The sequence below is a fragment of the Brachionichthys hirsutus genome, chromosome 12 (genome assembly GCF_040956055.1).
Source record: "Brachionichthys hirsutus isolate HB-005 chromosome 12, CSIRO-AGI_Bhir_v1, whole genome shotgun sequence".
Lineage (NCBI taxonomy): Eukaryota > Metazoa > Chordata > Actinopteri > Lophiiformes > Brachionichthyidae > Brachionichthys > Brachionichthys hirsutus.
Window position 1 is genome coordinate 11,607,267 of NC_090908.1, and position 22,844 is coordinate 11,630,110.

General features: G+C 47.2%; 3 protein-coding genes across 3 annotated transcripts; 2 read left to right on the forward strand and 1 right to left on the reverse strand.

Annotated features, from left to right (window-relative positions):
* Nucleotides 1-260: 260 nt before the first annotated feature.
* pdcl3 (phosducin-like 3) lies at nucleotides 261-2,218 on the forward strand. The gene is made up of 6 exons (XM_068746345.1): nucleotides 261-337; nucleotides 665-782; nucleotides 855-945; nucleotides 1,042-1,185; nucleotides 1,271-1,479; nucleotides 1,718-2,218. The coding sequence occupies exons 1-6, from the start codon at nucleotides 332-334 to the stop codon at nucleotides 1,870-1,872; spliced, it is 723 nt and encodes a 240-aa protein (XP_068602446.1). The 5' UTR covers nucleotides 261-331; the 3' UTR covers nucleotides 1,873-2,218.
* Nucleotides 2,219-3,067: 849 nt separating this feature from the next.
* nms (neuromedin S) lies at nucleotides 3,068-5,093 on the reverse strand. Its single transcript, XM_068746608.1, has 6 exons — nucleotides 5,021-5,093; nucleotides 3,996-4,022; nucleotides 3,571-3,671; nucleotides 3,464-3,490; nucleotides 3,317-3,397; nucleotides 3,068-3,211 (listed from the first exon to the last, which is right to left on the reverse strand). The coding sequence occupies exons 1-6, from the start codon at nucleotides 5,091-5,093 to the stop codon at nucleotides 3,068-3,070; spliced, it is 453 nt and encodes a 150-aa protein (XP_068602709.1).
* A 10,699-nt stretch (nucleotides 5,094-15,792) lies between these two features.
* Nucleotides 15,793-21,549, forward strand: lonrf2 (LON peptidase N-terminal domain and ring finger 2). The gene is made up of 12 exons (XM_068746253.1): nucleotides 15,793-16,501; nucleotides 17,725-17,843; nucleotides 17,945-18,067; nucleotides 18,195-18,350; nucleotides 18,474-18,660; nucleotides 18,801-18,900; nucleotides 18,982-19,096; nucleotides 19,207-19,328; nucleotides 19,428-19,614; nucleotides 19,692-19,826; nucleotides 19,912-20,061; nucleotides 20,178-21,549. Exons 1-12 carry the CDS (start codon nucleotides 15,793-15,795, stop codon nucleotides 20,334-20,336), a joined length of 2,262 nt encoding a protein of 753 aa, XP_068602354.1. The 3' UTR covers nucleotides 20,337-21,549.
* The last annotated feature ends 1,295 nt before the right edge of the window (nucleotides 21,550-22,844 follow it).

The following is a 22,844-nucleotide window of genomic DNA, read 5'->3' on the forward strand; positions in this document are numbered from 1 at the left end:
CTCCTTTTATGGTCATATTGAGCAGCGAAAGGAAGTTGGTGTCACCTTTATTATTGTCCCACCCACAAAGCGTCTTTTCCTCCTCTTTTAAAAAAGGAGTGTATCTTTATTATAGCCGCATAAAAAACACTTGATACACAACCTGTACATTTTACTCTAATATCTTCATGGTTTATTGGATTTTATCAAATCCCGGAATGTCTTAAACTTTTATTTTATAGCCTCGCTGTTCATTGTTTCTGTCGGACTCGGTCCGTCGGCGGACCTTCTGTTTCCGCGTCTGATCGGAGACCAGCTGGTGCGATTTCAGAGGAGACCTTCGTTTGTCAAAATGCAGGCTAGTAAAGCGTTATTGTTTTTGTAAATGTCTTTTACATTTACTGCTGGTTAATGGGGTAATTTAAAGCCGGTTAATAATAATTGTTAAAAGAAATTCCAGGCGGAGCCTAGATGGGAAAACATTTAGCTAGCGATGTAGCAGGGCGTATCAATAGTTCAACTGGCTTCCTGTTGCTGTCAAGAGACACTAAAAACAAAAAAGAATAAAAAAAATAAACACGGAGCTCCGTCTCTAGATTAGAGATTTAATTATGAATCTAAAAAAAAGACATAGGATTCAGGATTTCTGTCTCTGTTTCGATATGTCTTTATTTTTCTCCCCCAGGACCCAAATGAAGACACAGAGTGGAACGATATCCTCAGGAAGAAAGGCATTCTACCTCCCAAAGAAGTGCCTAAAGATGACGAAGAGGAGGAGCTGGCCCTTCAGCGGCAGTCTGTCGGTAAGCGAGGCGGCGCTTCTGCGTGGCTGTCGCTCGTTTAATCTGCCGCACGGCTGTTGTTTCTCTGAACAGTTAAAACGTACGAGGACATGACGCTGGAAGAACTGGACGAGAATGAAGATGAGTTCGGTGAGGAAGACGAGGCTGCCATTGAGATGTACAGGTGAATTGGGGGGGGGGGGGGGGGGGGGTACTGGGCAGCTATTCCTGTGATGTGACCCAGTTAAGCGTACCCTGCTGTGGGATGCGCTTCGTGCAGACAGAAGCGTCTCGCCGAGTGGAAGACATCCCAGATGAAGGCGGTGTTCCGGGAGGTCGTGGAGATCTCAGGGCAGGACTACATCAAGGAGGTCAACAAGGCCGGAGACGGAATCTGGGTGGTGCTGCACCTCTACAAACAAGGGTGGGGTCCGCCGCTCAGGCTCCCGAAGTCTGATTGGAACCACGCCGAGGCCGACGCCCACTAACTTTTGCCCTCCTTTCCGCAGCATCCCCCTGTGCGCCCTCATCAACCAGCACCTGAGCGCCCTGGCCAGGAAGTTCCCCCAGACGAAGTTCCTCAAGTCCATCTCCAACACCTGCATCCCCAACTACCCCGACCACAACCTGCCCACCATCTTCGTCTACCTTGAGGGAGACATGAAGGCGCAGTTTATCGGCCCGTTGGTTTTCGGGGGCATGAACCTCAAAGCTGAAGGTAGGAGGGGCGGGACTTTGAACGCACAATTTACCACCTCTAATCTGTGTGGTTTCGTTTGGGCTGAACGCACGGGCGTATTTGTGGCCTCTTGGTTTGCAAGCAAGTCGAAGACGCAGCGAGCTGAAACCGAGAATCGTTCTGTTTTATAGGCGCCTTCGTCGGGACGCGATCGCGGTGAAGCGAAACGCATCTTGTAAATGTCGTCGTGTTCTTTTGTCCCGTCCGTCCCGCCCAGAGCTGGAGTGGAGGCTGTCGGAGAGCGGCGCGGTGAAGACGGACCTGGAGGAGAACCCCAGGAAGCAAATCGAAGACAAGCTCATGTCATCGATCCGATCTTCGCTCCCTACGCAAAACGACAGCGACTCGGAAGGAGAGGACTGTTATTTATGAAATTTATGAAAAAAAAAATGAAAAAAAATCCTCTCGCTCCAATCCAGCCGTTGTGTCGCCGCCGTGCGAGGAAAAACCCAGAGGCCCCGATGCTGGTTGGAGCAGCGAGGGGGAAGAGGCGACATCTTCTTCGTCATCATGTACTGTGTGTGGAATCTGGCATGGCTCAAGGGCAGACGTTACGTTGGCGAGAATGGAACCAACGACCTTATTGTCGTGTGACTCAATCCGGCAGAATCATGAAACGCATCAATGCCAAAGTTCAACTTTTTTTATTGGGTTTTATGTCACAAAATGTACATGAACATTTAAATCTGTTAAAATAAATACGAGTTCACCTCTTTGCCACAAAAGTCTCACTTTTTTCTCCACATATTTATTTACTTTTGTTGGGTTTGGCGTTTGATCATAAACGATGATCATGTCTCGTTTGCTCTGTGACTCCCGTGTTTTGCGTGACCGTGGACATGATGTGTTTGGGGGGGGGGGGGGGGGTTCAAATGGACATCAGGAAGCAGGAAGACGCATGGGAGCCGTGGCGGTCGAGGATTCCTTCTCCGTTCAGTCTCTGTCTTGAGGGGGGGGCGCGTTAGAGACGCCCGGCGTTGCTCCACCAGTCGCTCGCCCGCCGCTCGGCTTCCGTTGAGCCCGATTTCCTCCTTGGCTCGTGTGCGTTTTTCATCCGGAGCGTCCCCTCCGGCAGTCCTCGAATCTTCTGTTTCATTAGGAAGAGAGAGAAAAGTCACTGCTGGCAGTAAATCGAACGTGAACAATGACGCCATTAAATGTGATTCGCGCTGTTTTTTATTGACGACTTTTTCCCTCCTTTGCTCCCTGAAAAGGTTGACGAGAAATAAAAGCTGGAAGCTCTTTGTTTCTCCTGCCTGAGAAAACCACAAGGCTGCCTTCCTGTTCTGGGCTGCTTTCAAATAACGACCACAGATTTAGATTTACTTTTGCCGCGCTTTTTCCAAGGACCTTAAGGAGACTTAAAATCACGTTTTATTTTCTTGAATTATTTTCCCTGGGAAGAGTAAGTGAGAAAACTGGGACAACTTCTAATGAATTCCAGTCGAATGAGATGCATGAATTAAAAGAGTTTTGTCATTGGACCAATGACAAGAGTATCACTTCACAGTTTTACCGCAGACAAATTTACCCATTCTTTAGACTGTTGAAAATACAAACGACCAAACTAAAGGAAGTTCCTTTTAAATCTAGTTTCTAGGACGGAAATATCTTCCGTAGAAATGTAGATCCTTACCAAAAGTACCAACTTCTTGTTCCGCGTCTGGGAGAGTTTAGGGGAAAGCCTCATCAGAGGATGAACCGAGTAGGACTGGAGCGGCGAGGAGGAGGAGAGAAAACGACCACGTCACATCAGATCCATCAGACGCCATGTACAAACTTTGTGATGAATTAAAGCTCTGAAACTAGAGACCACCAGAAGTTTGTTTTTCCCTCGGCCCAGCTCACGCTGCAGAGTTCCCACTGAGTCCCGTGCTTTGGAATAATGAAACAGGAACTGCAAAAGAGGGAGACGTTCAGGAAGCTGCTGCTGCAGAGAATGAGCAGAACTGAATCCGCTTACTCTTTTGAAGACGTTCTGGATTTGGTCCTATGGGGAGGAAAACACAGCTTTATTAAATGGACTGGCACTTTTATGTCATGTTTTCCTTGAATGCTGCTCATCTATACCTCATTCTGGTCTTTCCACAAATCATCACTCGCATCCTCAGCCTGAACGTCTCGCGCCTGCAAACGAAACACAAAATCCGTCTGTGATTTTCGTGCTCCATCTGCAGCAGGACTTAAATAAAGCTCTCCAGAAAATGTCATTCACCCATCTTGAACAGTTTGCAGATCATTTTACTCCATTTGAAGCGCAATGCGCGCAGTGTCCACTACGGGGCGCTAGAGAACACCCAGCAATTTCTATGTTCTTCTGCAGTGAAATATGTAAGGATGAATAGATGACAGATGGTTGGCTATCGGAATGTCAGGGAAACAGAGCTAAAGGAAGAAGGCGCATTTGCTGTAAAACAAGCACGTGACTTTAGAAGACGCGATTACGTCATGACGTCAGAAGGCTAATTCCCCCACCTGTCTCAGCACCCTCTCACCTCCACACTGGCTGACAGGGCTGGTATCTGAGAGAAGAGCACAAGCGGATTTATATAACAGAATAAAAACTCCATTCAAAATGTCTTTTTGCGCCACAACATGACAATGATTTTGTCATTTCACTGTATTTTTATTTTTTACTATGTGGAAAAATCTGCAACAACTTGATTAGAATGAAGCGATATTAAATAGCTGAAGCGATGTGGCACAGCAACAAGTTGTGTGTCTGAGCTCTGAGTATAGTCTCGAGATATTTCCTTTTGGAATTTAAGTTTTATTCAGCAATCGGACTAAATCCTGAATTGAAATACAAAAAATATTAAACCTAAAATCTGTCTATGTGATGAGTGCAAACAGAGAAAGCAAAATGCTTTTTCTACATACAAAATAAATATGACCTGGTGATAAATTAATATAATTAGAAAGTGATTATTATATATTAGTATATATTATTGAGTGTATTACTTTATAATTGTCAGTTAGCTTTTTGACACCGTGGTATTTCACGGCGAGTGAAGAGGCGTTCAAGTCATCCGCTGAAAGAACTACAGATGATGTCAGACTCCAACAAAGTTGCTTTTCACAATTTTTTGGAATCCATAAAGTATCAATGAAAGACTATTTTTAAAAGCAAATCATAAAGATATTACTCAAAAAATAATAATTGTAGTTTGCTTTGTTACTCCTTAAAATCCCCTTATTTAAGATTAATTTAAATGTTATTTAATGGTGAAGAATGAACCTAGAATAAACCTACACTGTCTAAAGACAGTGTAGGTTTATTATAACACTTTTACTTCAACTCTACATGATTATAACTAATTATATTTTATATCATCGCTACAGTTTAGATGCTGTTAGTTGATATAGTTAAAAGGAGTCAGAGAAAATAAAAAGAGTCCAGGTCCAATTAGAAATTCTTTAACTCAATATTAATTTTATACATAAAACAAATTTAAATTCTAACAATCCAAACTGAATTATTTACAGAAACGGTCAGAGAGTTTTAAACATGGTGGCCCACCTGCTGCGCTCCAAGGTCCGAGGAAGCAGAACAAGCACAGAAGACAAACGTGTCGCACGCTTGGAAAAGTCATGACTCTCCTCTTCCTCACCGGCTCGTTGGGATGAGCTGTGGGTTCTGAGCGCACTGAGTTTAAAAGCGCATCCTGTCAGGGGGGGGGGGAGAGGTGACCAATCACACCGCCCCGCGGTCATCACCCGCGCGCCTGCTGGAGCAAACTCAACGCACCCTCTCTCTCTCTCTATCACACACACACACACACACACACACACTCTAACTGGAAATAAATGTAATGGGCTGTTTATACAAGTGACGTAACATGAGCTGTGTGATGATGTCACGCATGACCGGAACCTCCCTCAGGGTGAAAGACGATGACGAACTTCATAAAGATCAATAATCGATTGATTAACTGCAGATAGGTTCAAGTTCGTAATGGAGGAAGAACACAAACCACAGGCCTAAATATCATAGATAGATGGACAGACAGACAGACAGACAGATAGATAGATAGATAGATGATAGATAGATTAGATAGAGAGAGAGCGATAGATAGATAGAATAGAGAGAGAGATTAGATAGATAGATAGATAGATTAGATAGAGAGAGAGCAAGAGAGATAGATTAGATAGAGAGAGAGAGATAGATAGATAGAATAGAGAGAGAGAGAGATTAGATAGATAGATAGATAGATGATAGATAGATAGATAGATAGATAGATAGATAGATAGATCGGTGAATCATTTGTTGCCGGTGAGTCAGGCACAAATGTCTCATGGAAATCAGAAATAGTCTCCGTGAGGTAAATGTTTTTACGTGATTCATGTCAACGAGCTTAGCGGCGACTCGAGGATAGGATGACCCGGGACCGGCTTCTTTCGTCATTCTTACTTTAATTTGAACCCGAATTCTCGCAGGATTTAAGAGAAAAATGTGTTTCTAAGCAGGCTGTGAAGGAAGGAAATGGGATTTGTCTCTACTTCATTGTAATATTTAATGGGGCCAGCTTCCCTGGCTCCGGCAGCGATGCAATCAGAGGGCATCGTCTTCTTCACTTTCCCATTTGGAAAGCAAAAGCTGCAGGCGAAGAGTCAGCGAGCAAATGTGCAGATGAGGGTTTCAATCTGGCCGTGGGGGACGAGCAGACAAAACATCATCATGTCGAGTGATCTGCCTGATGTCTTTTCACGTGTGGACTTTATGGTGGGCGTTAATTTTAGCCGAATACCTGAAGACTACAACGTTTCTATTCACCTTTAACGTTCTTAATTTACGCATTATTTACTAATCCATAATCATATAAAAATGGGCGACACATGTTGATCTGTTTATCTAGAGCATAACCTTTAAAAGCCCAAACCAAACCAGTAGAGAGGTGTCTGATCAGATTTCACCTGGGGGGGTGGGGGGGGGGGGGGTTGACCATTATTGTGAAATATCCCACAGCCTGGTGGTTTCCAGTTCAGCCTTTTAAACCAGCATCTGTTTTATCACCGCCCCAACGCTTCGTGGGCTTTCTGTGAAACGGTCCCCTTGTCGCCGCCTCGACCCGAAGAGGAGTCGCCTCTGATTGCGTTTCAAACGATGTTCTCCTTCGAATGTGTTGCAGGAATAAAAAAAACACAAGTAATATTCCTTCTCAAGTATTTCCGCCCCGTAAAGGAGAAGTCTGACTGAATGTTTTTTTATTTTTCATCAGAAAAAGGAATTCTGATTTTTCACGGTTCTTTTCACGTTTTTTGTCAGGGTTGTTCTTTTCGAGCGGCGCCCGCTAATGGGTCCAATCCCACATCCCTGTCGCTTTGTGTTCCGGGCGCATCAATACCTTCCCCTTTATTAACCCCATAACTCAGGGCAGGCCGCACCTTTAAAACAAGCCACACTGTTGCCTCCCTCATTGGTCGATGCCGTTCTAGTGCCTCTCAGGGAACGTTTAGAACACACACATTTCAAAGAACATATCACAATGGCCGTGATTTGTCATCAAAGGAAGCTGCAATGTTTCCACAGAGTTCATTTTGTCCCACCGATGCCACATTTTTTGCCTCTTCCTTCCCCGTTCTTCATGGCGTTTGACTCTTTTTGTGCAGATCGTCCTCGTGTAAAAGTCAACAGGCACGCACGTATTTCATGCACAAATGTGTGCGGGATGCAAAGGTTTCCGCGCAAACGTCGGAGGTGAATTATAGACGAGCGTAAAGCTGGAAAGTCTCTTATCATTAAATGCTCTGTTCTGTTTTATAGCAGGAGGTACGAAACAATGGCAAAAACCAAATTACAACTAATTACCGTCTTTTGTCAGGAGACTCTGTGAAGCCCCTAACAAGCCAATCGGTGACGCGGAGACAGATGTCTTCCATTAACAGTGATGGGGAGTCAGACAGGAGCAACGGCGAGGGAGGCATAAACCACACTTCTCTATTGCTGCTCAATGCAACAATTGCCTCTGTGGTACTCTTGCTCGGCATAAAGCCATACAAATACTCACTTCTGTCCTTAGTCTTAGTCTATTGTGCATACTGCTATGTTTTGTGAGCTGGTTTTATCATATTCAAAGAAAATCTCACAATGGCAATTTGTGAATTAAGAACAGTTTTATTTATTTCTTGAGTTAAGATGTTTTCACGTGTGAAAGACAGAAAAAACAGTGAAGCAAAGAAAAGCCTAATTTGGATTAAAATAAACTTTTAAAAATGTTTCCTCTTCAGTTAATAAACTTGTGAAAATCACATGCTCTGTTAGTCGGATCCAGAAAATTGATTTACCTTTTTTTTAAAGCAAAATGTAAGTAAGTAAGTAGTAATAATAAGTAATTAATAGGTTAAAACAAATGAAAAAATAAACCCATGAGTGGAGCAACTGGAACTGGCACTTTAGATCAAAGCAAAATGTAGCTTTAATCTTCAAAAATACATTCTAGTGCTGGTAGCTCAGATGTAACATTAAAGCATTAAAGACATCAAAGCCATTAAAGACACGAGACTCCCTTCTTAACACAAACTGGTCAGTGTTCATCTGTTCTTCAGTGGGCAAAATTCTTCTTGAGAGAAATTCTTCGCTGTTCATTTGAGTCAAGAAATAAAGCATGCTTTTCAGATCTGGGAAAAGATATTCTGTTTGCTCTGTCACTGCTTCAGGTGAGTTTAAAAATCCTGCCGCATTTTTTTTAGCAGTTATTTTTCATAAAACATTTGTAAATATTATTTTCAAATATACTTTCAATACAAATCGCCTCACAAGTGTAAGATGACAGTTCTTATTTAACAACCACTGCTGAATCAGACTATTTGTGTTGTTGTGGTATTTATTTAGCCACTGTTTCACAATTGTTTCACAAGTTGTCACAGTTAATAAAGTTAATTTAAAGATGCTATTTTCCAACCATCTTTCTCTCCATTTAAACACCCCAGTGAAATTACAACGCAACAATAATGTTCAAACATCCAGTTTAACATGGTCACTGGTTTTATATTATTTGCAGAGACCACCACCACTAAACGAAAGACCAAGACTGCCATGGTCTCCATGGTCGAGGTCAGGGTGACCGAGCGGGAGAATCCTGGTTCTAAACGAAAGGCCAGGACTGCCCGCCGACGGCCACACGGGGAGTCGGAGACCCAGCCTCCCACCAAGAGGCTGAGGCCCACCGATGACATCACTGATGGGGACGCCACGGTCTCCATGGTCAAGGTCAGGGTGACCGAGCGGGAGAATCCTGGTTCTAAACGAAAGGCCAGGACTGCCCGCCGACGGCCACACGGGGAGTCGGAGACCCAGCCTCCCACCAAGAGGCTGAGGCCCACCGATGACATCACTGATGGGGACGCCACGGTCTCCATGGTCAAGGTCAGGGTGACCGAGCGGGAGAATCCTGGTTCTAAACGAAAGGCCAGGACTGCCCAACGGTCACATCTTGACATCCAGCCCCCCACCAAGAGGCTGAGACCCACCGATGACATCACTGATGGGGACGCCACGGTCTCCATGGTCAAGGTCAGGGTGACCGAGCGGGAGAATCCTGGTTCTAAACGAAAGGCCAGGACTGCCCAACGGTCACATCTCGACATCCAGCCTCCCACCAAGAGGTTGAGGCCCACCGATGACGCCACGGTCTCCATGGTCAAGGTCAGGGTGACCGAGCGGGAGAATCCTGGTTCTAAACGAAAGGCCAGGACTGCCCGCCGACGGCCACACAGGGAGTCGGAGACCCAGCCTCCCACCAAGAGGTTGAGGCCCACCGATGACATCACTGATGGAGACGCCACGGTCTCCATGGTCAAGGTCAGGGTGACCGAGCGGGAGAATCCTGGTTCTAAACGAAAGGCCAGGACTGCCCGCCGACGGCCACACGGGGAGTCGGAGACCCAGCGTCCCACCAAGAGGCTGAGGCCCACCGATGACATCACTGATGGGGACGCCACGGTCTCCATGGTCAAGGTCAGGGTGACCGAGCGGGAGAATCCTGGTTCTAAACGAAAGGCCAGGACTGCCCGCCGACGGCCACACGGGGAGTCGGAGACCCAGCCTCCCACCAAGAGGTTGAGGCCCACCGATGACATCACTGATGGGGACGCCACGGTTTCTGTGGGTGACGTCACGCTGACTGGGACGGAGAAGAATCCAGATCATCGGCCTGCCGTCAACACAGAATACTTTTGGATCAAGCCCTCCTCGTACATTTACAGCAGAGGTGAGCTGATGGGACGCGAACCCATACGCTATAGCTCCGGATTACAGATAACCACGTTAACAACGTTCTCAAACGGTCATGGGCGTGAAAGGTTCTCCACATTTAAAGGCAACTTGTGTTTGTGTGTCCAGAGAACTTCGAGTCAGAATACTCAAAGCTTCATGAACTTGGGAGAGGAGCGATGGGCTGTGTCTTCGCTGGCTATCGCCGATCAGACAACCTACCGGTAAGGATGCGCACACACACGCACACACACACACATGCACACACACATTCAGCAAGCCCTCCCTTTACCCTCTAACAAACCGTTCTGTCTCTCAGGTGGCGATCAAATACATCAAGGTTGACAAAGTAAAATTTCAAAGTGTCGTGAGTACTTTTAAATCCCATTTCTAAACTTGAACTTTTCTAATTCTTATTTTAAATAACTGGATCCATGTACATTTTCTCTTCTAGATCATTAACAATGAGCGTTATGAGATCCCAGTGGAGGCGCTGATCATGCAGCGACTGGGAGGCCGGCCGGAGTCCGTGGGTAAATCGACCGCCGTGACGCTGGTCGACTGGTACAGACTGGACGACCAGGTAATCCTGGTCATGGAGCGGCCGGAGCCGTGTCTGACCCTGATGGCCTATGCAAAGGAACGCCTGGCAGAAGACGAGGTCAAAGTAAGTACGAGGCGACTGTGTCTCAAATTGTGTCCATTTTAAGGACCAATCAAATTGCGAGAGTAATAATATGCAAAGAAAGCGTAAGATTCTCCTGCTACAATCGTCTCACTCATCATTTCCTGTCCGACTCTCGTCTCAGAACGTCATGAGGCAGTTGGCGGCTGCGTCCGTCAGCATGATCGCCAACGGAGTCTTCCACGGGGACATCAAATCAAACAACGTCTTGGTTGAACTCGGCTCCGATGTCCCTCGTGTGAGACTCATCGACTTCGGCCGCAGCTCCTTTATGACCCAGACGCCGTTTCCAGGCATTCAAACTGGTAAAAAAATCATCCATCTTTTTCCCTCTTGCTCTTCATCCCCCCCCACTTTTCATGTAAATCTGTTTTTCGGTTTTGTCCGATCTGTGAATTTAGCAAAACCCGATGCATTTTCTTCCAGATTTCGTCAAAGTGGCGACAGACAGAGCCGGTCCCTTGACAGTCTGGCAGTTGGGACGGGTCCTTCGTTACATGCTGGACGAGGACACCTTCACCAACGTGAGCATGAAGCCTCCCGGGAGTGACCTCCAGCACATGAGCCAAGGTTGAACGTCTTGGATATAATTAAATCAAATATCAATAATAGCTCGGGAGGAGTTCTATGCTGAAATTAGCTAGCTCACCTTCATTTTGTTCCCCCCGTCCTCTCTCAAACCTAGTGTGCCAGAATTTCTTCCGGACTTTTGTGAATCCATTTCCTCAGCGGCATCCCACCTTGCAGGATCTGCAGCAGCATCCATGGATCTCATGAAGATCGCATCCATCTTCCGCCGCTTATCTGGAGCCGGATCATGGAGGCATTTTTTGGTGTTGGTTTGTGGGCGGGGCATACTTGTTTGGCCCCGCCTTTTGGCTCTTTTGGAGCTCGGAAACACCTCCGTGTGTGTGTGTGTAAGTCTAAGCTTAAATGAATTCAGGAAGGCAAGTTAATTCCGAGTGATAGCGATTCTTCGTTTGCACCTTTAACAGCCAGTAATTTGAAATCATTGCTCAGATTCAACGACAAAGATCGGGACAGATCCGTGTGGCTGGCCGGACGCTGAACGAACGCCAATGTTTTCATAGGGAAAGCACAGGAAGCACATTCCACCTCGAGGCCAGCTGATAATAGCAAGGATTATTTATAGGTTAAAACAGCCGTGAAGATTTGTTCACCCCTTTTAAATAAAAAACATATTTATCGTCATATCTCAACATTTATAAGCATTATTTTAATTACCAGAAAGTAATTTTTAAAAGTACATACAACCAACATCTTTTCTCCCTTTTCCCCCGTTGTTCTACAGTTGGTATTAAATACATATATTTCCACGCTTTGTGACAGTTAGCCGATTACAGTTCTGCTATTCCGTCAACACTTCATTGGATTTGTAAAGAAAAAAATAATAAAGCAACGCTGCCTTTAACTGGTTTTGCTTTTTTTTGAAGTATAGCTCAGAACTCAGAGCTGTTGTTTCGGGGCAACAGCATTTGGAAAGACCTCCAACTGCGTCTCAGGGGAAGTTCCCGGACAAGAAGCAATTTGGAGAGCCTGGAGTCGGAGGCTGTGACCCCACTAACTGCAGAACCTTGGGCTTTTTTGTTTGGTCTCACGGAAGTCTTGGTAAAGTATCTGATAATGCATTAAAGGGATGCGGGACTTGTCTTGAGTGACACTTTATTTAATACCACATCAAGTAAAGTACCTGTGGAGGACAATCCTTTAGTCTGTTTTAAATGTTCCTGTTCTACAGAAAAAAAAGCAGCTTCTGAATGATTAAATATGATTGCTAACTGATTAATGGTCCCTCATTGTGTAACTTTCTTCTGTTGGAGGAAACATCCTCGCCAGAAAAGGAACAATATTATAGTCTCCTCTCTAAATTCAGCCCATGTTTACCTCACAAATTTAGGCAGGTTCGTGGAAACAATCGCTGATCTCACCAGGAACGCAAATGCCACTGAACCCCCGAGGCGCTAGTGGATCGCTGTTCTTTTCTTTCTTATCTAAACAAACTGTCTTGTTGTTATTTTTGGTGACTTATCTTCCTGTGGAAAGTACTGAAACAAATGCAGACGGCACTATCATCCACTACCCTGACTTTTATGAATGGTGTTCCTCAGGGCTGACTGTTCAGCCCTTTCCTGTACTCCCTATTCTTGCTCATGATTTGTTCCAAATCAATCATTAACTCTATAACAAACGGTATATAACTATAAACCAAAAAGTTACCCTTACACAAACACATAGCTCAGTGATCTGCAATCTTCTGCTACAGTAACAACATTGAACCCTTTTCTCTTTTCTTACATTTTGTGGTTATTTTCTGCATTTTTAAAATAAATATATAGGTAAAAATAATGATGTTTTTGCATCACCGAAATTTAGAAAGTGTCTCGTCTTTGTTTTGTGCGTCTTTAACTGCCCACCCGGCGAGTAGCAGAAGCGTCCAACCATGTCTCACGTGCAATATGTCAGTCTGTTACCGGAGCACGCTTTCGCACGGCGACTCATGTGCTCACAGAACAAAGTTTATCTTTATGAGCTAACTGGTAAAAAAACACATTCCAAGAAAAACCCAGCAGTGTCGTGAGTCTGTCACCAATCGATCTGTCTGTGGAATTTTAAGCACACGGCTTTAATAGCAACTTAATGACACTATCCATTATTTGTCTATGCAGCTCAGAGACGGCAATGCCATTTTAAAGTTTATTATTCTGTCTGTACGTTTAGCATGGCTTGAGTTTACAAGATGATTAAACTCTTCTTTCAATGAAGTACTAATGTTCTCAATTACTGTTGAGTAGACGTTGTAGATTTAACATTAAATGGACACCTCAGTGAAATTGAGGAATAGGATATGGAAAGAAAAGCTGTTTTTTGCGTATCTCTTAATATTTAATGTTTCCGTTCAGCTTTGTTTGTCGGGTTCCATCTTTAAATCCACATGAATCTGGCTGGACCGGTCTTCAGACACCTGAACCAGATGTTATCTCCAGGATGCAGACTGCCATCTTGCGCCCAGCTCAGCTGCTTGCACGCTACATAAAGCATTCAGCAGTTTGAGTCCAGACATAATCGCATTTGTCGCATCATAATAATAAAAAGAAAAAAGGCAATGTCATGAGAGGGATGGTGAAGTTGTTGTCTCTGTTAATGACCGGTATTGTTGGCGATGAGGATGATGCTGAATTACTCCACTGATTTATTCCTAAAAGAAAAAGTCTGATCTCTTCTAAATCTAAAGCGAACATTATATTTACAGCAACCAACTCACCTTGGTGTGAAAGACCAGCTGACAAAAAAGAAATAATGCATGTGTTTGCATTTGGGTTGGGAGGATGAATCCAGCTGGTACGGGCACCATGGCAACCCCGCGGGAATCCCTCCTCCGCTGCATGTGGGAGAACCAGCAGGAGGGGCGTTTGCATTCACATGTTTCCGCTGGCAGCTCTCGCTATTTACCTCCCCTGAGAGTCAATATCACGCACTAGGTGTGTGTGTGTGTGTGTGTGTGCCTGTACTGGAGCCACGTGCCGGTGGGGGAACGTGCGCTGAGCAGAATTTCAGTTACACAACCGTTTCCATCTGATTTCAATGAGAGCAAAGGAGCATTGTGAAAAAAAAAAGAAATACAGTCACCAACTGGTTAGGAAACGACTCGCTGTGGGGATAATTGTTTTATTTCCTCTTCTTACTTCTACTCCTCCACAGGCCGAGTAAGCACTGAAGCCCGGACACACAGCAGACTTAAGGAAACTATTAAAGCCGCCTCCGCTCCACCCTTGCAGCCTGGAAAGAACAGACAATTAATTAGCAAAGCAAAGCTGCTAATTCCATCGCACACTGAACGACATGAGCAAATGACAACAGCTTGAAGAGCCGACACTGATTGCATGCTTTGTCGTGCTCACATCTGAGGCGCCGTCACCAGTCAGTGGGCGTGCAGGAATGAAATGTTGGCTGTTAACCACGGGTCAGTGACTGTTTGGGTAATCCCAAAGAATTACAGAGTAACAGATGATGGGAGGTGTGTGTGTTGGAATTACCGGGGATTAGGACAAGAAATGTTGGCAACAGTGATTTTTAGATGTTGGAAGCGCTGGAGCAAAGCTCTGGTCCAATACAGCTAAACATTTCCCCCCAAAACGCACTAAAAATATCAAGTGAAGTTAGTGAGCTAAAATTATGATGCTCCTCAACAACTAGTCTACGTTTTAGTCTGCTCCTGGGACCCGATCGGCCTCCGCTCGTGTTCCAGTTTTGTGGGCTGGGTTCTGTGGAGATTTTTTTTTTTGTCCCCAAAATAGGTCACAGCTGCAGTATCTGAATGACACCAGAAGCATTTAATTCAAACCCATAAATCTAAAAGTTCTATTTCTAAATGTTTGTATTGGGTCCAAATTATAAATCCGAACCGTGATGTTCTCCAACAATGCTTATGTAAAGCGTTACATAAAACAATGACCCAATCCCACAGCCAGAACTCTTGGTAAACTTGAGCTAAAGTGGTAACCAGAGTCAAACAGAACGAATATCACGTCACGAGATAATTGTTTTATAACTATGTTATAACTTGTTACATGTTTATAAAACCCACTGGCTCTGAGACGACAGACAGTCATCCGGCCTGTCTGAGGTTATACAATATCACCTGGTTATATAAGCGAGACATATAATTGGCCAATGGGAGCTCGTCTCGTGGCGTCACGTGACGCCACGCGCTCGCTTCGGCGATCTGTGCGCATGAAATCTGAAGGCGCAACAACAACAAGAGCAGCGTCAAGCTGGCTAGCGACCATGATGGAGTACCGGAGTCACACTTTCATTTTTGTCGGCGTTTTCTCGTTTTTTAAGAAGAGAAAATGAATCCGGTTCGACAACATTCGCGGGACGTTCGGGCGATAGGGTCGATAGGAGTCCGTCCGCGGACGTCGAAGAGGCGCGGCTGGTGTTAGCCGTTAGCACGCTACGCTAACGCTAGGTCTCGGCATCTGGGTCGCTTACATAAAAACAACAGCCAATCAGCGGCGGCTCGCGGGAGGAAGCGAAGACGGGACTTCGCTGCTTATGTGGCGGAGATAAACGAACTCTCATCGCCGGCAGCCATTTACAGATAGGTATTTCTGAAAGAAACTTTTGGGCTGTGTCGGCGTTTGTGCGATTTTAACGACGACTTGGGGGAATAATCTTTCTTTGCTAAGCGCGCTGGACTTCGCCCACTGCCTCGTGACTGTTAATACACGTGAATATGATCGTGTTTAATTGAGCGCTTTTTTTTTTTTTTAATTTACCGGTAATATTTTTTTCTTTGGCTGTAACATCTGCTTTTTAGCGGACTGTCAGTGATTCACTTTTGCTGCATTAGTAGTCGCTTCTCCGGAAGAAGATGGAGGCTGGATTACGGTCTCAGCGGGGCGAGCTGTTCTTCCACCCGCTCTCCAACCCCGGGGCTGCGGGCATCTGCCCCGACATGCTGGAGGTGGCCGAGGAGGCCACCCGGGCCGGGGACTACGCCTTCGCCATTGAGATCTACAGCTCCCAGCTCGCGGAGCTCCAGCAGCCCGACCGGGGCTTGTGTCTGCGGAAGGCCGACTCTCTGGCCCGCGGCGGGCGGATATCCGAGGCGCTGGATTCCTACTGCTTAGCGGCGGGTCTGGGCAAACTCCGCCCGGAGGAGCTGAGCCTTCTGGTTGAAACCATCGCACGGACTCTGCGTGAGAAAGAGCCGGGCATCCCCGGCACGTTAACCGGGGAGGACGGGAGCGAAAACGGCGGCGACCGCGCAGAGGACAGAGCCCCGGACATGTTTTCCTGTCGCCTCTGTGAGCGTCTCCTCCACGAACCCACGACCGTGGAGTGCGGGCACACTTTCTGCAAACGCTGCTTGGAGGACGGCGACGTGCACGAGTGCGTGCACTGCAAAACGGCGTTTCACAGAAACGCCCTGAGGCCCAACGTGGTCCTCGGAGGCCTTTTGGGCAAACTGTTCGCGGCCGAGAGCGACGCCAGGAAGCTCTGGGTCCAAGGAGAGGTTCTGTGGAAGAGCCAGAACCTCTCCGGTGCTTTGGAGAAGTACAACGCGGCGGTGGTGCTCGGTAAGCGGACACTCATGCCGTAAGAAAAACGTATTTAATGACGCATTTTACCACCCAAACTGCACTATTGTGTAGAAGTGGCCTAGTTTTTCAGGTGTCACCGGTAGGCGGCGCCACATCCACCTGTTGGGACATATCGAGGTCAAGCGTTACATGATCGACACCATTACATCCGCCTCTCGTCCTGATTAACGATCCTTCCGTTCAGAGCCAACCCTGAACGGGTTGGCTCTGAACGCTGTCGTAAATTGCTGTTTCTTAACTGTGTCGGTAAAATAAAACGTGACCGTGGCCTCCTTCGGCTTGTGGAGCGCTCAGATGGCGCTTCATCCGATGTTTCTCTCCGGAAATCAATATTTATTTGTGCCTTCTGTTCGGGAGGGGTTGCCCTTTCGCAGCTCTGTCTCTGCCAGCCAGTGTTTATCCCAACAAATGGATCAGGAAGGCCTTCTGGCGGCGCACGAGGCGGGATGGCCCCGCCGTGTTACCGACATACGCGCTGTTACCCGAGCCGTGCCTGGCCCGGTAAACGGCGTTTTCGTCACAAACCACGGAGATTAGCGCCGTGGTTACGCTCCGTGGCTGTACAAAGAGAGCGACTGTGAGAGGAAAAACAGTCTGTGCAGCTCGGATGGAGAGATGACGGCGTGTTGTGGGTGGAGCCGGGTTGGTTCGTGTATTTGTAACTACCGGTGATGCTTGAGTAGACGAACCCGAGGATAAATGTACCACTTGTGAGTAATGGCCTCTGTTTTGCCGCTGGTCTGAAAGCTCCAGGTCTTTTTTGAAAAAGCAAAAATCAAGCATCGGAAATTGCTGCGACTCTTTTGATCGTACGATCAGTCACGAGAGGCCAGAACCATTTTGTTTCGTGGGCTGCAGCCAGATTTTGTTTTTAATGTCAAAAGCTCTTTTTCTGTAGTCAAAGAAACATGTATAAAAATAAGATCAATACGAATCAGCCCGGGGAGCTGCTGTTTTCCGGTTCTGGTCCTGGCGTTGTGGTCGAGTCTCCCGTGAATCGGCCCGGGGAGCTGCCCCGCCCTCGGTTCAGCTTTCTCTCTCTCTCCTTCGTTTCACAGTGAACTAATTACTGTCGCCCAACCTGAGCGAAATATTCTCATGAGTAAACTGCGTTTGAGGCGTTCGCAAACACGATACTGAACTTTGAACTTTGTCTCCCATCTTTTGTGGTTGTCCCCCCCCCCCCCTGCGCTGCGTAGCGCCCTCTGTAGGCAGACTGCTGTGTCAGCGGGCAGAGTTGCACATGGAGATGAGGAACTTCAGTCAGGCAGTGCAGGACGCCGCCAGCCTCTGTAGGATGAAACCCCTCTGGACAAAGGTGGAGGTCAAAGATCACGTTTCCTCGGGAATGAATGTGCTTAAGCTAATGCAGCGTCCTGATTTAATCCTCCATCTTTTCTTGCCCCCCCCCCTATCTAGGCTCGCCGTCTGAAAGCCGCGGCGCTCGGTAGCGCCGGCCGGAACGACGAGGCCTTGCAGGAATACTTCATGTGCGTGGCTTTAAAACCCGACTGGACCAAAGTGAAGCTGGAAGCTCAGACGGTAAGAAAGCCGCTCCCACGCCTCTTGACTTTAGCGTTCCTAATCTGTCTGGTGTTGTAATTGTTTTGATGGCTGCGTGTTAGCATCTACTAGCGTCATGAATATTCCTCACGCCCCCCCCTTGCAGGTTCTCAGCGAGCTGTTCTCCTCCGTGTTTGAGAACGAGGAGCTGCCAACGCATCTGCACCCGCTGCAGGCGGGGGGGGCCAACGGCCCCGTCAAACCCCCGGCCCTGCTCAGGTCCCTGAGGCCGCTCACGCAGAAGCCTGGATCCTCCTTGCAGGTCATTGCGATAACTTTAGATGCTTTTTTTTTTTTCTTTAATTAAATCATCTGGATTAAAAAGTGACGTTTTGACTTCCATAATCCATCATCTGCTGATACGTCAATCTGTGCTTCTGTTCAGGACTCGGGATTCGATTCCGCTCAGCGTCCTGATCAATCGGACCCGACTCCTGGGGAGTGCAGCACCAAGAGCCTGGCCGCTGTTCTGGCAACGCTGCCACCTCCCCCCGGTGGGCTGAAGAGGAAGCACAGCGGCGATGGAGCCTCTGCAAACTTCACTCCTCCTCCTCCTAAACTACTTAAACCTGGTAGGTTCGTCCCAAAGTCTTCATTTTAACGTCCGTCTCGTGTTCTCGGGGGGAGGGGGATGTTCTTATTCGTTTATGGATTACAAAGCTTTGAGCAAGCAGCCCGAACGCACGCTGAATGTCTTCCTGTCGCCGTACAGACGGGGCGAGCGGCGCCCAGGCGGCTGCGGCGTGCGGAGGGAGGACGGTTCCTGCTGAGCTGCTGGACAGCGGAGACGTGGAGTGTTCACTGTGCATGAGGTGACCGACGCGCACATACACACACACACACACACACACATGAATGAAAGCAACATTTGTTTGACTCGGTTCGTGCTGCAGATTGTTCTACGAGCCGGTGGCCACGCCCTGCGGTCACACCTTCTGCCTGAAGTGTCTCGAGCGCTGCCTGGACCACAACCCCAACTGCCCCCTCTGCAAGGAGAACCTGTCTGAGGTGAAGGCGCCATTTAAAATAAGCATCATAAAGTAATCATAATCATGAATAATAATCAACAATCAGTTTGAGCTCTGACCAAAGCGGCCCTTTTTGTGTTGTCATCGCAGTATCTGGCCACTAGGGGCTACAACAAGACCCTGATGATGGAGGAGGTGCTGCAGCGCTTCTTGGGGGACGAGCTGGCGGAGAGGAAGAAGATCCACGAGGAGGAGATGAAGGAGCTCTCAAAGTGAGAACGAACGAACGAAAGGCTCCAGAAATGTTTCGTGCTGATTTTTTTAAAACTCGCGGCGAGACTGAAGCGACTCTTTCTCGCCGTCTCTCGCAGCCTGAACCAGGAAGTGCCCATCTTCGTGTGCACCATGGCCTTCCCCACCATCCCCTGCCCGCTGCACGTCTACGAGCCGCGCTACCGCCTCATGATCCGCCGCTCCATGGAGACGGGCACCAAGCAGTTCGGCATGTGCATCGCCGACGAGCTCAAAGGCTTCGCCGACTACGGCTGCATGCTGCAGGTGGGTGTTTGGATCGGCGCCCCCCGGCTCAAGGGAAACGTCGCAGAGGTTCTAAATGCGTGTGTCCTTCGCCTCAGGTGCGAGACGTGAAGTTCTTCCACGACGGCCGCTCGGTGGTCGACACCATCGGCGTGTCGCGCTTCAAGGTCCTCGGCCACGGGCAGAGGGACGGGTACCACACGGCAAAGATCGAGTACCTGGAAGACAAGAAGGTGAGAGACCAAAGAGTCTTCTTTCTTTCGGTCGTCCCCCCCCCCCCCTCCCCCCTGCTATTCTAAAACCTCTCCGTCCCATCAGGTGGAGGCGGAGGAGCTGGTGGAGCTGCTGAAGCTGCACGACTCCGTGTACGATCAGGCCAACGGCTGGTTCACCTCCTTGAAGGAGGACATGAAGAGCCAGATCCTCAGTCACTTCGGACACCTTCCCGGCAGAGACCCGGAGCCTCAGGTCGGCACGCTCAGAGAGAAACGCGCTGCGATAGTCTCCGAAGCTTCTCAGTGGACGAGACTTTTTAGGTTCCATTCGTTTCTGACACCTTTTAGTGACGCTCCTTCCTCCCGCAGGCCAGTCCCAGCGGTCCGGCCTGGTGCTGGTGGCTCCTCGCCGTCCTGCCACTGGAGAATCGAGCCCAGCTCACCATCCTGTCCATGAACTCCCTCAAGGACCGCCTCATCGCCATCCGCCGGGTTCTGATCTTTGTCACACGCAAGAGGCCGCGTTGATCCGCCGGCTGCTCCCGGGACGGACTTGGAAACGCTTCTATGCAGTTCGGCTGTTTCATTTTTTCATTTTTTTTTTTTTTTTGTTTTTTGTCAATCATGGACGACTAATCACTGATCGGTGTGAGCGAGAAGGTTCCAGAGGTTCCTTATCTTTCCTCACAAACGCTGCGAAGTTCTCCTCGTAAACGTCGTCGGGTCGGCCCGACTCCACGTCCGTTCCTACGGACTCCAAGACGAACACAAACTTCAACCGATGAAGCAAACAGCAAAACGGCAAGAAGCCAGATTGAATGTCGTCGTTTAAACGAGGTTTAAATACGTCGGGCCTTCACACGCTAGTTGTCGTTCGGAGATGGATCTGGAACTTCCGGTTCTCCTGTAGCACATCTCTGGGACTTCACATGCAAACTTGGGTTGTCGGGGGGGTCGGCGTGGTTATTTTTCGTCTCTGCTATGCCCTTAAGTGTTTGCGTGCGGTGAAGTCTTCTGTCGGGTGGTTTGCGCCTGTATCGGTTTATCTCTGAGGCCTTGGCAATGATTTATTTAACTGTTGTTCTCTCAGTACTCTGACATTCACAGTTATGCGATCGCGTCACGTAAAGTCGGATTGGAGCTCGTCTAAACTCGTCGCTTGAGGCTGCAGTCCGTTTATTTTATTTTATTTATTCCTCCTCTGCCGGTACGGCCACCAGGCCTCGTCTCCGGTCTCTCTGGACTTCGTTGGACAGGGGACGAGCTTGAAACCATCTGGAGACGAGTCCAAGAACGTCTCACATTCAGGTGGTTCAATGCTGCCCCCTGCTGGCGAGTTCTGGCTGCTCAGTCAGTGACACAGTTGCAGCACATTTCGGAGTTCGGATCGGTTTGTAAATGTAAATAATACACCAATGTTTACGAGGATTCAGTTTGCTTTGGTTTGAAGGACTGAGTGCAATTCCTGCTTCGTTTGGTTTCGCTGCTTCAAACACGAACGGGATTGTGAGAGGAAGCGAATCCGTCACGCCGTCCTCGTCTCAAAGAGGAGCGTTGTGTTTGTAATCGCATTCTTCAAGTGTCTCTCTGTTTAATTCTGTCCTTCCAAGTGGGGTTTTAACTCCACTGCAGTTTCTGGCTCTGTTTGGGTTGGGTTTCACAACGTGCTGCATTTCCCTGGTATATTTGTAAAGGGAGATCTTCGACCTATTTTTTATTGCAAATAAAGAAAAAGACATTCGGTCGTGTCTGCCTGGTCTTTCCTGTGGCTCCGCTTTAAATGATGGACGTGGTTGGATAACCGTAGGATTGAACACAATATTCAGAGTGGATTAAAAAATATTAGAATAGTTTTCCAGCTTCTGGATGAGACTGTGTATTGTGGAACAACGTGAAGTGTCCATGCCTTTTAATTTTAATAATTTATCATGTCGCAAAATCTAATTTATTTTGAGAAAAGGAGAGACAGTGAATTGAATGTTGTTTTCTTTCGATGGTTCTCCTGTTTTCCAGGTTCGTCCGTGATGCGCTGGCGCCTGTCGGCCACAAGGGGGTGGTGTTAGCTCGGTAATGAACACGAGATGATTTGAAGGGCATCGAGTTCATGAGAAGACGAGATAATAAAATGCAGACACCCCAGGTAGCGATTTCAATGGAATTCTGGGAATGCCCCTGCCCCCCCCCCAAAAAAAAACAAATGCTGTAAAACGAAAAAAAGATAAATAATCTCAGTTCATCACTATTCAACAAACATTATTATAGATTTATCATTAAAAAGAGTGTTTGAGCTGCAGCCACATGATTGGTCTAGAATTAATGAATACAGATAAATTAAAAAGCAGGCAAATGGTAAATAACTTTCAAAATAGGACAATTGATCTCATGTTTCCAGATTGAATATTTTAAATCTTGGCTAATAAACTTGTATTAAGTGTATTTAAAGCACATAATATGTAAATTTGTAATTTTATTTCAGACTCTTATGTTTGTGCTGCGCCGTTGACATTTAATGACTAAATCGCTGTGGTTTCTGTTCCTCGTGTGCCAACAGATGTTCATTTCTTTTTTTTGCTGTTTGCGGACAGCTAAATTAAAGTGAGCGAGGCCGTGGCGTAAACTTTAATCTGAATAACCCACATCGTTAACAGGCAATGGTTTTCCATCGCATTAGAAGAGACGACATTCCTGTGGAAAGAAAACGTGGAGCGTGGATTTGAAGAGCAGATGATGGGGGGGGGAATCTGAATTTGAATGAAGTTCTGAGCAATGATGAGGCCAAAGGTTTCTAGAAACCAGAGGAAGTAAGAGATTTGGGATTAAATAGGAACATTATGGATTTTTTGATGCAACAAGAGGCTCTTGTGCTACAGAAGAAGAAGAGAACAATAACCTGGCGTGATTTGAGCTATTATGTAAGACGCATCAAACGGGCCGAGACGCAAAGGGAGCCGTTTGGGGAGAAACCCCATCCAGAAGTCAAAGGAGTTCAAGATCGTCACCAGATCTTCTTGACACGGGGGGGTTAGGGTTAGATGT

Excerpts from the sequence above, each read along its gene's own strand:
- pdcl3 (XM_068746345.1), top strand. Across the intron at positions 1,186-1,270 it reads CTGCACCTCTACAAACAAGG|CATCCCCCTGTGCGCCCTCA; the intron begins GTGGGGTCCGCC and ends TCCTTTCCGCAG. Across the intron at positions 1,480-1,717 it reads CATGAACCTCAAAGCTGAAG|AGCTGGAGTGGAGGCTGTCG; the intron begins GTAGGAGGGGCG and ends CGTCCCGCCCAG.
- nms (XM_068746608.1), bottom strand. The coding sequence starts at position 5,093 with ATGACTTTTCCAAGCGTGCGACACGTTTGTCTTCTGTGCTTGTTCTGC. Across the intron at positions 3,672-3,995 it reads CCCTGTCAGCCAGTGTGGAG|ATGGAGCACGAAAATCACAG; the intron begins GTGAGAGGGTGC and ends GTCCTGCTGCAG. Across the intron at positions 3,212-3,316 it reads GAGGGAAAAACAAACTTCTG|TCCTACTCGGTTCATCCTCT; the intron begins GTGGTCTCTAGT and ends TCGCCGCTCCAG.
- lonrf2 (XM_068746253.1), top strand. The coding sequence starts at position 15,793 with ATGGAGGCTGGATTACGGTCTCAGCGGGGCGAGCTGTTCTTCCACCCG. Across the intron at positions 18,351-18,473 it reads AGCCTGGATCCTCCTTGCAG|GACTCGGGATTCGATTCCGC; the intron begins GTCATTGCGATA and ends GCTTCTGTTCAG. Across the intron at positions 19,097-19,206 it reads GCAAGGAGAACCTGTCTGAG|TATCTGGCCACTAGGGGCTA; the intron begins GTGAAGGCGCCA and ends TTGTCATCGCAG.